This window comes from Corticium candelabrum, chromosome 1, assembly GCF_963422355.1.
Source record: "Corticium candelabrum chromosome 1, ooCorCand1.1, whole genome shotgun sequence".
Lineage (NCBI taxonomy): Eukaryota > Metazoa > Porifera > Homoscleromorpha > Homosclerophorida > Plakinidae > Corticium > Corticium candelabrum.
Window position 1 is genome coordinate 971,296 of NC_085085.1, and position 15,000 is coordinate 986,295.

At 41.4% G+C, this 15,000-nt stretch overlaps 4 protein-coding genes across 8 annotated transcripts in view; 2 read left to right on the plus strand and 2 right to left on the minus strand.

Annotated features, from left to right (window-relative positions):
• The window catches only part of LOC134190063 (AP-5 complex subunit beta-1-like), a 29,763-nt gene extending 27,933 nt beyond the window's left edge, over positions 1-1,830 (minus strand). For all 3 annotated transcript variants that reach the window (XM_062658490.1, XM_062658496.1, XM_062658483.1), the window contains exons 1-4: positions 1,809-1,830; positions 1,642-1,752; positions 481-549; positions 390-418 (exon numbers count right to left, since the gene is read on the minus strand). In XM_062658490.1, the coding sequence (XP_062514474.1) occupies positions 390-418; positions 481-549; positions 1,642-1,752; positions 1,809-1,814 (215 nt within the window). In that variant the 5' untranslated portion in view covers positions 1,815-1,830. The remainder of the gene's footprint in view (positions 1-389; positions 419-480; positions 550-1,641; positions 1,753-1,808) is intronic.
• A 1,651-nt stretch (positions 1,831-3,481) lies between these two features.
• Positions 3,482-7,068, plus strand: LOC134179206 (death-associated protein kinase 2-like). Of its 2 annotated transcripts, none has more exons than XM_062646103.1 (13): positions 3,482-3,551; positions 3,653-3,862; positions 4,026-4,164; positions 4,246-4,372; positions 4,446-4,494; positions 4,563-4,589; positions 5,261-5,416; positions 5,475-5,520; positions 5,587-5,667; positions 6,112-6,219; positions 6,281-6,509; positions 6,578-6,664; positions 6,751-7,068. In XM_062646103.1, the coding sequence occupies exons 1-13, from the start codon at positions 3,508-3,510 to the stop codon at positions 6,789-6,791; spliced, it is 1,344 nt and encodes a 447-aa protein (XP_062502087.1). In that variant the 5' UTR covers positions 3,482-3,507; the 3' UTR covers positions 6,792-7,068. The 2 variants fall into 2 exon arrangements, with proteins under 2 accessions (XP_062502087.1, XP_062502088.1); XM_062646104.1 differs by having other exon boundaries at positions 6,720-7,066.
• Positions 7,069-7,092: 24 nt separating this feature from the next.
• On the minus strand, positions 7,093-11,640 carry LOC134179183 (N-acetylated-alpha-linked acidic dipeptidase 2-like). Its single transcript, XM_062646085.1, has 3 exons — positions 11,267-11,640; positions 8,359-10,197; positions 7,093-7,746 (listed from the first exon to the last, which is right to left on the minus strand). Exons 1-3 carry the CDS (start codon positions 11,599-11,601, stop codon positions 7,569-7,571), a joined length of 2,352 nt encoding a protein of 783 aa, XP_062502069.1. The 5' UTR covers positions 11,602-11,640; the 3' UTR covers positions 7,093-7,568.
• A 318-nt stretch (positions 11,641-11,958) lies between these two features.
• The window catches only part of LOC134179192 (putative N-acetylated-alpha-linked acidic dipeptidase), a 3,951-nt gene continuing 909 nt past the window's right edge, over positions 11,959-15,000 (plus strand). For both annotated transcript variants that reach the window (XR_009969810.1, XM_062646095.1), the window contains exons 1-2: positions 11,959-12,304; positions 13,204-15,000. The exon at positions 13,204-15,000 is cut by the window's right edge and continues 42 nt beyond it. Coding sequence is in view for 1 of the 2 variants with exons in the window: in XM_062646095.1 (XP_062502079.1) it covers positions 11,994-12,304; positions 13,204-15,000 (2,108 nt within the window). In the remaining variant the exon portion in view is untranslated. The remainder of the gene's footprint in view (positions 12,305-13,203) is intronic.

Here is a 15,000-nt window from a genome sequence, read left to right on the forward strand (position 1 = left end):
CTGCGTATGATTCTATTGAGAAAGCAGTTTCTTGTGTGTGTGTGTGTGTGTGTGTGTGTGTGTGTGTGTGTGTGTGTGTGTGTGTGTGTGTGTGTGTGTGTGTGTGTGTGTGCACGCATGCACTTCACTTCAGCGAAATCTACTACATCCATTAGTGTGTCAAAATTAAGACAACTGAGTAACAAGCTACAAGCCAGGTTTTGTTGCCAAAAGCTTCCATGTTACAAAAACATTACCTATGGTGGTGAGTAACAGAAGCTTAGGTTAGACTATACCTTCTGAGCGTTTAAAGATATGCGTGCGTGTGCATTCACACACACACACACACACACACACACACACACACACACACACACACACCAACAAAACAATCAAAGAACACGTCATACCTAGTTGGATCATTGAGCAAAAAATCTCCCTACATAAAAAGAACGATACAATAGTAATTGTCCAGCATGAGTGTGATAGTGGTGTACATACAAATTCTTGCAATAATCCCAACAAGTTTACTTTAATGCTCTCAGTTCTTACTTCATCGCTGTACAGAATCTACAAACACATGCAGTAGTAACAAGTAAAATCAATAATGCAAATCAATAAATAAAAAACATACAAAAAGAAAAAATGCTACAAGAAGACAAACTAAGAAAAAAAATCAAGAAGAATAACAGAGACAAATAAACAGAATTTTTAAAAGCAAACCAGTCCTTGCCAACGACAAAGTCATGGATTGACTAATGGACTTGACCTTGAATGTCAAAGTCAAATAATCTATCTAAATCACCGTGATTAGGTGACAGTTTTGAAAGTTTTCTGAGGACAACTTTGGCATTGCATACAGTCAGACAGACAGACAGACAGACAGACAGATTATTATATTTAAACCCTTACTCTACTAATAACAATCGCTAACTTTACGTATGCATAACAATAACAGTCAATGAACAAAATGTTGAACGTCTTTATCATACAGAAAATCATCAAAATTGCACTTTGACAACTTACAAAACTTTTTAAAAATCACACGAGAGTTGCAAGACTGTACAACTATAGACAGTTGCTTTCTCCATCTATCTCTAAACTCTGTTTCGCTGCTCTTTCCATTTGCATAGTTTGAAATTTTGGACATCTTATCGAGATAGTCTTCGGCCATAGGGCCCCAAAAGCCAAAGTGTTCAAAAACCAGTGGAATACATGTTGTATCAGATCCTGCTAGAGACTGCTGTTGACCATATTTTGCGTTTTTCTCTCAACTCAGCTGCATAACCTGATATTTTGGCAGCTGATTGTACATTGTCACAAGAATGTGGATAAGCAAGTGAAATGTCCAGGTCTTTCGTCAAGTGGCCAGTGGGATCATATGTTGTTATATCCGGCCTGTTCTCAGAGTCAGAATACAGACAGACAGACAGACAGACAGAGAGAAAGATTGACACACAGACAGACAGACAGACAAACAGACAGACAGACAGACAGACAGACAGACAGTTTTCCTGTCATAAATCCTCTCCTCGTACACAATCTCAGCTCTACACTCTAACTGCTCTAAAACCCAGTCAGTACTTGATCTGACTATGTCTCCTCACGTTTTCAGTACACATAAGACAGACACACGGACAACAGTCTGCAAGTAACACTCACTTTCGTCAAATCGACGAGAAATGCCTCAACGTCAAGACCACGAGAGAAAAGAAACAGCTGAGGAGAACGACGGAACTCGCACAAGTCCCTAATCCAATTATCTGAGAACATCTAATGTACGACAAACATCAGAATTCAAAGAGAAGAAGAATGGAGGACACACGTACCGCCATATCTGTTTAGGTCACGTGACAGCAACTGTGCTCACGTGATCATTAAAAGTTTAAGTTTGATATTAATTTTATTTGTTTGAGTTACGCTAAACAACATAATTTGCGCTCGCTTGCTGCACCACGTGCGCTAGCTGTCACGTGTGTATAGATTGGTTCATGAGGTTTCACACGTGTGGCCTAGGCACATGAAAACATGTGTTCACGTGACCATTAAAGTTAATTATTTATATTTCATTTTAATTAAGTTTAGCTGTCTAGATCATGCGACAACATGTTTGCATACTGTAAATATGTTTGTGCTTAATTGCTTTTTTTCTCAAAAACAATGTGTCACCAATGCACACAGTACAGAGTTTCAGCAGAAAGACTCGCCAGCACATTCACGCTCTCTAGTTATAGCCCGTTTTTAGCCCAAGCAAGTTAATTAATTAATTAATTAATTGACAGGTAGTTTTTACGCGAAGACAACGCAAAATCCCGATGTCTACTAGAGACAGCTAGATGGCTAAAAAACTACCGTGACTTTCAAGTTTCTGCTGCCCAGATGTACATTTCTGAGCGGGAATAATCTAGCCTGCCCGTGCACGTGCGGAGGACGCGCCATGTAGTGAGCTAGTTTAGTCTATAGGCGTTACCTTGATGATACTGTACAGCGTACATGTACAGTCACCGTGGCAGTGTGTTACTAAATGATCAGATGACGCAGTAAACTGCAGCTCTATTGCATGTCTAGTGAATGTCTATGTTTGTTCTACTAATACTAACAGACGCATTTCGCCGATGTTGGAGGTTTACAGTGTCCTTATAGGGGGAGATAACCGCGGCTGGACACTTTTAGCCTATTGCATTAGTGACAATGATTGTATTATATGTTACATCTACATCTAGTGCATGCATGATCTGTAGCATCAAGTCTTGCCCTGGTATGTGTACATGTACACCGTATCATGTCTAGTATTAGTAGAACAAACATGGGCATTCAGCGGATGTGCGTCAGAACCACGCAGCTCTAGTTTACTAAAAAATCAGGTAGCTATACTGGCACACCATGCATATGCATGGCCCAACAGGCAATAAATTTCTGAAACTCTGCATGCGTTTCCTCACACTCCAGTTGTTGATGATGATGATGCATGTCGACGACGACGACGATGATGATGATGCGCACGCACGCACGCACACGCACACACACACACACACACACACACACACACACACACACACACACACACACACACACACAACACACACACAACCTTACAGACTTAGACTGGCTACACTAGATGATACCATATCAGTTACTCACGTCATCTAGAGGGTCATAATGACCAATTCATTGTACAGTGTCCGCGGTCACAAATTAATTAAAATGCAAGCAGTTTTGTCTAGTAATTTCATGTTTAGCTCTACTGATATGGGTGTGTACGGCGGACACGTACATGCCTAGAGCTATACAATAGTATCCATCACAACACAATGCTTACATTAAGAAAACACAACACAATGCATATGACAAGCTAGTGTAGAAACGTGAGAACCCAGAAAACATTCACCACCTCTGCAACATGATAATGCATACCGGTAATTGCATTAGATCACCTAGAGTGCTGCACTGCGTACTTGTAAGCCTGTAGACAGTTGCCACATCCGTTTTCATCAGAGTGGAAAGCAGTTGACCTTCATTGCTGTAACTATGATGTGGCGCGACCTCTACGATCCAGAAAGAGAGCTGGGAAGGTAGAGAGTTCGAGATGCTTTGCCTTGCTAGTCTTTATGCAACTGTATGGTGGTCGGGATGCATATGTCAAGCAATTTCTTTGCTTTGTGTACGTTTACAGAGGGCAGTTTGGTGTTGTCATCCAGTGCATTGACAAGTCGACCAGACAACGCGTGGCTATCAAGATAATTTCAAAAGAGAATGCGTGCAAAGAACGCGACTCGACTATCAGAGAGCTGGAAGCTCTGCAACGAGCACGAGGTCACAGTCGTCTGGTACAGTTGATCGATGTCTTCCATACGTCGACAGAAACAGCTTTTGTGCTAGAGAAGTAAGCTGAAATGATTAACCCGTCTAGAAATTTCTAGACACACACGCAGTGTGCTTTGAGAGTGTGCTTTGAGACAGATAAGATGCCATATATTAGATATCCTCCATGCGTGTACGTACCTTTGGCGGATGTATGCTGTGCATTCATTTGGTTTCCTCTTTAGCATCCAGGGAGGTGAATTGTTTGACTATCTGGCAAACAAGGACATGTTTACTGAAGAAGAAGCAATCGTATTTACCAGACAACTACTCGACGGCCTTGCATACTTACATGCCAAAACGGTAGTCCATTTGGACTTGAAGGTTATAATTTGTTATTAAAAATTTCGACCCCTCCATCTGTTCTCCCTGCTAATCGATCTTCTTGCCATCATATTATGACAGCCCGAGAACATCCTTCTTGTCAATGAAGGGAGTGTAGCATCAATCAAGATCGTTGATTTTGGGCTTGCCAGAATACTGAAGGATGATGAAGTACAGTTAGTGAAGGAAGGAACACCAGAGTTTGTCGGTAAGACCAGATATGTATGTATGTGTAAATATTAGCATGCAGCTTTTATTTCATTTCTTATTTAATTTTTCAGGGCCGGAGATAGTGTTGCGTGAGCCAGTGTCAACAGCAACAGATATGTGGTATGTGCACACATATTCATGATCTTGTGGAACGTGACACTCAGCAAACGTTTACATTGCTGTTTTAGGGCTGTGGGAGTGCTCACCTACATTCTGTAAGTACGTAATGACCTAAGAAAACATTGTAGATGTTAACCCAATAGATACAGTAATGTTTGGAAACTCTACTAGGACGGCATGCAAACTTGATGTTTTCACTTAATAATTAATTAATTAAGTTAATAGACTGTGCACCGCTTCACTTGTGAGTGAAAGAGACCACTTGTTTCATGGCTATAGCCTACCGTTAAAAATGGGCGGTACATAATATACTAGTTAAAATGACCAATGACGTCACAAATCCATCACGTGACTTTTAAATTTTAATCTATACATATAGTTTTCAAAATTATAGATCAAAAACTTTGATAGAATCAAAAGCAAAATCTAAATTTAGTGCAAGAGATCAATTCTAGCAAGAATGAGTTTGATGATGAGCAGAGTGGGTCACTATTTAATTTGTCTAAATCCACTTCTGCAGCACATTAGATGTGAAAGAGTCCATGATAGAACAAGCAACTTTGGATCAAATGCAGACCTTCACAGCTAAGCGAGTGGTTCGTCCGAACCCCCTAGCCTGAACTACCAGCCTACAGGCCTGTGTTTCAATGTCATTACTCATATTATTAATCGAGGCAGTTACTATCAGTTTCATATAGTTAGTAAAGGATAAGCTTAAATGTACATTTTTGTTACATTGTTGTGCTCACAATTTTGTCATTTGCAGACTGAGTGGAATGTCACCATTTCTTGGTGAGACGGATTACGAGACACTTCGCAACATCATAACTCTATGCTACGACATCGATGAGGACTTTGCCGAGTCAGAGGCATCACACGAGGCAAAGGACTTTGTGCAAGGTTTGCTCTTCAAAGATCCCGGGTATACACAAACCAATAACCAATAACATTTTGTCAACTAAATTTTTGGTGGGAAATAGAAAACGAATGTCTGCCTTTGAATGCGCAAGTCACCCATGGCTAATGGTATTAAGTGTAGCATGGTGATAATGGTTGTGTGTAGTAGTGTGTATGTTGTTTGTCCAATTGCAGCCTCATCATATGGATCGACGTCGAAGTAGCGTCATCCTGACAAAGAGACTGCGATTACTCAATGCAAGAAGGAAGTGGCTTGTAAGACTGAAACAATAGCAGTTTTGTCCTGAATAACGGGCAACAATTATATATTATTGTATATATATACGTGTGTGTGTGTGTGTGTGTGTGTGGTGTGTGTGTGTGTGTGTGTGTGTGTGTGTGTGTGTGTGTGTGTGTGTGTGTGTGTGTGTGTGTGTGTGTGTGTGTGTGTGTGTGTGTGTGTGTGTGTGTGTGTCATTGTGTGTGTGTGTGTGTGTGTGTGTGTGTGTGTGTGTGTGTGTGTGTGTGTGTGTGTGTGTGTGTGTGTGTGTGTCACTGTGTGTGTGTGTGTCACTGTGTGTGTATGTGTGTGTGCACGTGCGTGTGTAACATATCAATAGAAAAAGATAAATCACCATACATGCAATTGTGCTCTTCCCACTTGTGTTTACAGCATACTTACAGGCATCTGTAGTGTCTAAATTCTATTGCTCTCTGCAGCGTTTTGTGCAAGTTGTTCAAGCGTCCTCGTTCCTAAGAGGTCTGTCGCCTAGGAAACAGTTAAAGTCCAGTTTGAGCACTACCGATTTGCCCATTTTTAAAACCGAGGTACATTGGATTTGTGGCAACCGAAATTGTTAGAAATGAGATTAAACATTTTGTTGCATAGGAATTACATCGGTCTGGTAGTTGCTCATTCAGTGAGGATGAAGACGATGATGCTATAACCTCGATACCAGTGCCTAGTACTACAGATACCAACTTGGCTAGTGCTGGAAGGAGGAGGCACGGTCATAAACATGCTACAACATCAGTTTCATCACTTCTCTTCTCCCGAAGAGACTCAAGAAATATACAGAAAAACATGGCAAAGGTCCATAGAAGTCTGTACCATAACGGTTAGATAATCATGACCCAAAAACGTTTTCAGCTCTCAAAGTCATTAGCGTTAACTTGTCCAATTTAGTGTCTAATGAGAGTGGAGTTGGTACAGCTGCCACCGATGATCCTATGCCTCACAAATGCAAGTGTCAAACGAGACGCTCTTCTATTGGTAAGCCTCCTACTTGTCAGTGTACACACACAGTGATGACTGAGTACATGTTCAGGATGATATGAAAAACATATTTTTGTATGAAGATAACAGATTTTCAAGAAAGTTGTGTGCAACAAACGACTAACTGGTTGTAAAGTTTCTTAGTTAGTTTGATATCAAGATGTACAATTGTCGTTGGGTATAACCTGGAAGTCATGATAGCTTGGCAAAGAAACACTGGTCGTTATTTGAAAAATACTATGTCAAGACTGTGATACAATATCTGCTATGTTACTAATCAGAGAAAAACAATTTTGTCAATAAAATAGTGTAGCAACTGTGTTTTGATATATCCACGTGTGTATACATACTGTCCACGTCTGTATGCTGTCCACGTTTGTATACTGTCTGCATGACTTTGAAATGCCTGCTGCATGGCTGCTGCATGGCTGCTGCATGGCTGCTGCAGGCCTTGCATAATTCAACCAACTAAGTAGCCACTGTTTGCATGAAGCAGATGACTTCTGTCCAGGGAGAGAATTTTGCTCATTATGTAACTACAAAAAACCACAGTTGATAATGTACGTCACCATCCCACCTTCCACCAAGGGCATGCAGTCTTTATTCTCCTAGCCAAGTGGTACACCAACGTGGCAGTTAATTAAATGCCAGCTAGGACCTTGTTCTGTGTATCTGGTTGTATGCACTACAAAATTTTTAATGGCTTCACATGTAGATATCAATGACTAACAAGTAAACATCAATCATTTGCAACTACTATGCCAGAGGGTAGAAGCTCCCCAGTGACATAACTAGGCCTAATCCTTGTACATATGCAAACCAATACAAATGGTGAAGTAAGGTATTCCTATTTCATTCACATAACATTATGCATCCATACTAATGCGGCCACTTGATATTGTTAAAATGTGTTGAATGTTTGCAAGGAAGCCGTTGCTTGCTGTATTGTTAGATAGACAATGGAAACTTGTTGTTTAACCAACTCCCAGTCTGGGCTGTCACCATACAGTGCATCAGATATTCCTGGAAATGTAGATCCTGCATACAAATTATAAAGGCTCGGAGCAAATATGACGTGCCTAAAAGGAAATGGATGTAGAGCACCCTGCCAAACGGATTGAGGTACGTACGAATGGCAGACAAGACATTAGATAATCAGAAATATTAATAGAAAAAACTAACAAACCAAGAAACAGACAGATGGACAGACAGGCAGATAGATAGACAGACAGACAGACAGACAGACAGGCAGACAGACCGACAGACAGACAGACAGACAGACAGACAGACAAAACATGATGGTCATAGACAATCATCATGTATTTGTCTGTCTGTCTGTCTGTCTGTCTGTCTGTCCGTCTGTCTGTCACATATATTTGAACTTTTATCTATGACACATTTGACAATGCAGGGTGCTGTCTAACTTAGTAGTGTTCATCAACTAAACTAAGCTGAAATTAAAACTCATGCAAAACAAAATGAGGACTACACTTAAAAGCTACAGTGTACAAGCAAAGCCTCCAGTACCAGCTAGTGGCTGAAGTACTGGGTGTCTGTCTGTCTGTCATACAGCAGACAATCATCATGTATTTGTCTGTCTGTCTGTCTGTCTGTCTGTCTGTCTGTCTGTCTGTCTGTCTGTCACAAATACATAATACGCCAACATCAATGCACAACAATGATGCAAAAACCTGAAAAACGGGCGTCCAGGCAATCCAGACGGAATAATAAACATCCTCTCCAACTGCATCAATTGATCATTAAACATCCGCACACTCAGCTCATTAGTGACCTTTGGACGTTTCGCAACCTCTTCTGCTGCAACAGAAAACTGCTGCACAGCACCGTCCAGATGCTGCAGATTGATGCCTTTCTGTTCCAACACAGTCCCAAAATTTGACCTCAGTAAGTCTAAACTCTCAAAAAGAGCAGACGAATAGTCTTGAACGTCGAACAACAGATGTAATCTGTCCGCTAAAATTAAAGCCGATTGCATCCACAACTGACCAGTCGCCACTTGACAGTCAAAGTGACGATCGAGAAATCCAGACACGTAGCGAAACGTGTCATGAAGAGAATGATAGGTTGGATACGAATACATATCATACTTACTGTAATCGAACGTAAACTCTATGTCAGCAGATGGCACTCCAACGTATTGCTGGAACGAAACAAAGTCGCTGCCTGATCCTAAATTGGCAATAAATGGTGCATCCCTGTGTGGCAATTTAGGCATCCGTTTTAGCCACAAATCGTAGAGAGAATTAAATGCACGATCGGGTGATGGTACAAGCTTGGCTGCTGCATATAATGTCTGGTACAGCAGCGGACTTGCTGCAATGTTGAGAGTGTAGTTTCCCTCAACCGCAATGTCAACATTGAGATAGGCAACGGCTCGCTCAGATAGAATCTGTGAGTTCTCTTCGACCCATTCTGTTGATCCAATCAGTCCGTATTCTTCAGCATCCCAACTCAGGAACTTGATTGTTCTTCGTGGGCGCCATCCACTGGCTAGGAGAGTGCCAAACCCTCGAACAATTTCAATTAGACATGCCGTTCCACTGCTGGGATCTGCACCTCCAAACACCCATGCATCTCTATGGTTACCAAGCAGCACATAACGATCTGGTTCTTCAGAACCATCAATAGTGCCAATGACATTATAAGTAGTCTGGACTTCTAACATATTGTGCACTTTCATGGAAACGTGTTGATTGCTTTTTGTCGTGTTCTCTTCATATCCGGGGCCTGTGTAGTACACGAATCCTAATCCTCCCTGCCAGTTGGATCCGTTAGCTGTACGAGGGACGACTCGTCCGGACAGATTGCTCATCAATATTGCAGCGTCTTTGGCCGATATCGGCTGAACAGGAATGTGCGGTAGTGTATCATTCTTGACATCTGCCAGTGGCCTTTGATATGCACCTGGTATGGATGGATATCCTGGAGTGAGAGGGTCACCATTCATCATAAGAAGTGTCCCTCTTTGTAACCCAGTAGAAGGAAGCCACCAAGTGTGTGGGTATGTTGATTCACTGTTCATAGAATTTCCTGAAACGTCCGCAGGATCTGAATATAAAATTAATCCAGACACACCTGCTAGCTCTGCGATCCTTGCCTTGTCACCACGAAAGATCCTCCCATACCTTGCAATAGCCACCTTCCCTCGTACATCAATATTCCATTTTTCCAACGTCTGAAAGTCCTCCAGTCGACCGTAGTTAACATAGACAAGCTCACCATGAGCCACACCTGATGCCGCATACGCATTGAACGGTGGTGTAACATCAGACGTGTTCTCATCGTTTGTAAGCGGTGGCTCGACTTTGCTACACTCATAAACAACTGTTTTATCGGCCGTCGTTATAGACACAGTGTTGGGTTGTGTCGTATTTGGATACGACAATAAGACAGAATACGACTTGATCTCTACTCTGTCTACATGAGATTGTTTCCATTGTGTTGCGACATAGTCAGCTAACGCCTTGTTTCTAGCACTACCAGCGAGGTGTGGTAATCTGGTCAAATATCTAGAACAAATAGACAACTATAAATTGAGACAACAAACAACAGTATTATATATACAACATATAAAATATACACGTGACTTTCACTATACGCCTAATGCTACCATCAATGTCTTTACCAAACATATAGAATTATATATTTAAGTTAAATGACATATATTTTATATATTTATATCTATTTTATATCTATTTATTGTATTTAAAATAATTAATATAATAAATTAATATAGTAAATATATAATATAATAAACTATCAAGAAATTAAAGATAAATACTGGAAAGTTGTCCCATGGGTACAGCCATTTTGAATTTTGTTTCGTAATTGCTCGCAAACCGCTGGTCGATCCTTTCCACTCCTCCATTACACATGACCTTCTCTACTTGAAACTAGTGCTCTTCACAATGGCTGGTGGCCTGTACTTTGCTTTGTGCTTGCGGTTTTTAAAATCGTGACATCACAAAAAGTTTGATCCCTAAGCGCTCACAAACTGCTGCACTTCTTGGTTTCTCTTTTAGCATGCGACCTTTTCTCACTTTGCAATAGCAACTGGTGACGTTTTTGGGAGTCTGTGTCATATACTTAAGCATTGCTGGCGTTCATCTGTAATTGTTTATATCATCCTATGCAGTAGCGTAAGAAGATGTTCATGAGCGGGGGGGGGGGGGGGCTCTAACGTGGATGTCAACAGTCAACATGAGTAAGCAAAACTACCTTACTTGCCAGACAGATTTGTAAAAGTCATTAGCACTGAAAATTTAAATTCCTAGACTAAGCAAGGGGGCTGAAGCCCCACCTCCCCCCGATCCTACACCAGTGCTATGGCTACTCGTTGTTGCATGACGTCACATATGCTCTGCTGTTTTGGCTAGAGCAAAGCGATAAAAGTTGTCACTACGGCAAACCTGCCAGTTTGGCATGCAAATTAATTGGCCTGGGCAAAGAATGAGCTATTGGGCTAGTATTTTATATATTATATACTTTTATAATTTATATTTTATATACTCTAAAGTATATAAAATATATAAAATAAATTATAAATTAAATAGACCAATAATTAGCCAATCATCTTACTGCAAGTGTTGCCTCATTCTGCTGCCTGACAACGACTCTACTGCTGCAGCATGCTCGTGACCATCCATCGACTGACATTTATCCAAATACTTGTTAATCTCATATCCGACTCCGAATCCGATCCCGGACCCAACCAGCAGACAAAAGACTGCAATGACCACGCCCACTCTAGTTCTCACACATTTCCCTTTGTTTTCACATTCCTCTCCATTCTCTCCTCCATTTGCATCATTTGATGTCGTCTCTTTCGCAACTTCGTTGCATTCTTGTTCTGGTAGAGATTGGCTGACCTTTTTGTAGCCACGCGGACGACTGGAGTTGTCGTGAGTTGCCATAGTCTCATGCACACAGTCACCGGAAGTTGTTCATGTAGCCTCGAGTGTCCCGACTAAACGCGCAAAAATGTAATTAAGTTAAAGCATACTGTGTGTATAACGTATAACAAGTGTCAGAATACGTTACATTGATAGTAGTAAATTACTAATAATTATTTTATCTTATGTACAAAGATTTTAGCCTCGAGTGTCCTGACCAAAATTGCGCAAATGTTTGCACACTGTATATAATAGCAAGTTTCGGAATGTGTAAAAATGTAGTAGCAAATTACTAATAATTATATCTTATTTATCTTACATGTGAGAGGCTGTACACTGAAATCAAAAGGTTGCAGGTATCCGAGGGTCAAGGTCGCGCCTCTGGTCGCTGTACATGTCTAGTGCATGCAAGTATGGCCATGGACAGTAGCTACACAAAGCTCACTGATATTCCTGCAGAACATCAAGCCGATGAGGTTCTAGATGTCGGAGAAAGCAAGAGCAGCAAGAAATTATTTGTGCAGGGGCGTGGCAGGTTGATAGTTGGAATGCTCTGTCTGTTGGTTGGAGTTGGTGTAGGAGTGGGAGCTGGATATGCTATAAGCACACGTCAAAGGGATAATCCGTGTGATGGATGCAGGTCGAAATCGTCTGACAATGTTGATCATGTGCATGCTGCAGGTGTGGAGTCGTTGTCTGCTAGCAGACTAGGGCAGCAGCTGCAGTAAGATGATAATTGGATTGTGTTGATTGTGTATTACAGCTTTAGTTAATTCCATTATCAACACTGCCTGTCTGTCTGTTTGTCAATCTTTTTGTCTGCCTGTCTGTTTGTCTGTCGGTCTGTCTGTCATTTTGTCTGTCTGTTTGTCAATCTTTTTGTTTGTCTGTTTGTCGGGTCTTGTCTGTTTGTCAATCTTTCTGTCTGTCATTTTGTCTGTCTGTTTGTCTGCCATTTCAATTGTCTGTCTGTTTATCTGTCTGTCATTTTGTCTGTCTGTTTGTCAATCTTTTTGTTTGTCTGGTCTTGTCTGTTTGTCAATCTTTCTGTCTGTCATTTTGTCTGTCTGTTTGTCAATCTTTTTGTTTGTCTGTTTGTCGGGTCTTGTCTGTTTGTCAATCTTTCTGTCTGTCATTTTGTCTGTCTGTTTGTCTGCCATTTCAATTGTCTGTCTGTTTATCTGTCTGTCATTTTGTCTGTCTGTTTGTCAATCTTTTTGTTTGTCTGGTCTTGTCTGTTTGTCAATCTTTCTGTCTGTCATTTTGTCTGTCTGTTTTCAATCTTTTTGTTTGTCTGTCTGTTTGTCTGTCCATCTTTTGTCTGTCTTTTTGTCGATATGTTTTGTCTGTCTTTTGTGTTTTGCTGTCTGTCAGTTGTTTATTTGTCTATTTTATAGTTTATATGTCTGCTTGCTTGTCTATGCTTGCGTTAATTCTTGTCTATTAATGTGCCTGTGTGTAGATCTGTTTGCCTGCCTGTAGTGTGTCTGCCAGCCTTTATCTTTATCTGTCTATTTAGTTATTTGATTATATACTTATTAATATGTCCATTTGTTTGTTGTTTCAATCATGTTTTCAAATGTTTGTGTGTTTACTTGCTTTCTATGTGTTTACATGTTCTAGATATTTGACCAGATTACCACACCTTGCTGGTAGTGCTAGAAACAAGGCGTTAGCTGACTATGTCGCAACACAGTGGAAACAATCTCATGTAGACAGAGTAGAGATCAAGTCGTATTCTGTCTTATTGTCATATCCAAATACGACACAACCCAATACTGTGTCTATAACGACGGCCAATAAAACAGTTGTTTATGAATGTAGCAAAGTTGAGCCACCGCTTACAAACGATGAGAACACGTCTAATGTTACACCACCGTTCAATGCGTATGCGGCATCAGGTGTGGCTCATGGTGAGCTTGTCTATGTTAATTACGGTCGAGTGGAAGACTTTCAGACGTTGGAAAAATGGAATATTGATGTACGAGGGAAGGTGGCTATTGCAAGGTATGGGAGGATCTTTCGTGGTGACAAGGCAAGGATCGCAGAGCTAGCAGGCATGTCTGGATTAATTTTATATTCAGATCCTGCGGACGTTTCAGGAAATTCTATGAACAGTGAATCAACGTACCCACACACTTGGTGGCTTCCTTCTACTGGGCTACAAAGAGGGACACTTCTTTTGATGGACGGTGATCCTCTCACTCCAGGATATCCATCCATACCAGGTGCATATCGAAGGTCACTAGCAGATGTCAAGAACGATACACTACCGCACATTCCTGTTCAGCCGATATCGGCCAAAGACGCTGCAATATTGATGAGCGATCTGTCCGGACAAGTCGTCCCTCGTACAGCCAATGGATCCAACTGGCAGGGAGGATTAGGATTCGTGTACCACACGGGCCCCGGATATGAAGAGAACACGACGAAAAGCAATCAACACGTTTCCATGAAAGTGCACAATACGTTAGAAGTCCAGACTATTTATAATGTCATTGGCACCATTGATGGTTCCGAAGAACCAGATCGTTATGTGCTGCTTGGTAACCATAGAGATGCATGGGTGTTTGGAGGTGCAGATCCCAGCAGCGGAACGGCATGTCTGATTGAAATTGTTCGAGCATTTGGCACTCTCCTTGCCAGTGGATGGCGCCCACGAAGAACAATCAAGTTCCTGAGTTGGGATGCCGAGGAATACGGACTAATTGGATCAACAGAATGGGTTGAAGAGAACTCACAGATTCTATCCAAGCGAGCCGTTGCATATCTCAATGTTGACATTGCAGTGCAAGGCAATTACAGCATACGAGCCGCCGCCAGTCCACTCCTATATCAAACGTTATACGAAGCAGCAAAACTCGTTCCGTCTCCCACTCACGATTTCTCGTCTCTGTACGACTTGTGGCTGCATAGGACGCCGAAATATCCAGACAACGACGTTCCATACATTGGGAATTTAGGATCAGGAAGTGACTACACGGCATTCCAGCAACACATTGGGATATCATCAGTAGACATGCGCTACAACTACGATTACACCAAGTACCATATCTCATCATATCCAACGTATCATTCAATACACGACACTTTCCAGTACATGACTGAGTTCCTCGATCCTCAATTTCAATGCCACACAACTATTAGCAAGCTCTGGATGCAATCGGCCTTGATTTTGTCCGATAGGATTTCCTTGATGTTTGATCTGCGAGACTATTCGTCGGCTCTCACTCAACATGTCGACGAATTGAAATCGAAATATGGCGACGTGTTGCGGGAGAAGGGAATCAGTCTGGAGCATCTGTCTCATGCTGTGTTGAATTTCTCTGTGATTGCGTTGGAGTTGTCACAGCGAGCTGATCCTTGTAGTGAGTTGGGTTGGAGGATGTTCAATGATCAACTGATGCAGCTTGACCGGAT

Bases quoted from the DNA above. Each gene is read 5' to 3' on its own strand.
- LOC134179206 (XM_062646103.1), top strand. From the start codon at position 3,508: ATGATGTGGCGCGACCTCTACGATCCAGAAAGAGAGCTGGGAAG. The intron at 4,373-4,445 runs GTAAGACCAGAT...TTAATTTTTCAG, and splicing joins AGGAACACCAGAGTTTGTCG to GGCCGGAGATAGTGTTGCGT. The intron at 6,665-6,750 runs GTAAGCCTCCTA...TTTTGTATGAAG, and splicing joins AACGAGACGCTCTTCTATTG to ATAACAGATTTTCAAGAAAG.
- LOC134179183 (XM_062646085.1), bottom strand. From the start codon at position 11,601: ATGGCAACTCACGACAACTCCAGTCGTCCGCGTGGCTACAAAAAGGTC. The intron at 10,198-11,266 runs GTAAGATGATTG...TATTTGTTCTAG, and splicing joins AGAATGAGGCAACACTTGCA to ATATTTGACCAGATTACCAC. The intron at 7,747-8,358 runs GTTTTTGCATCA...ATTTCCTTTTAG, and splicing joins CCTGGACGCCCGTTTTTCAG to GCACGTCATATTTGCTCCGA.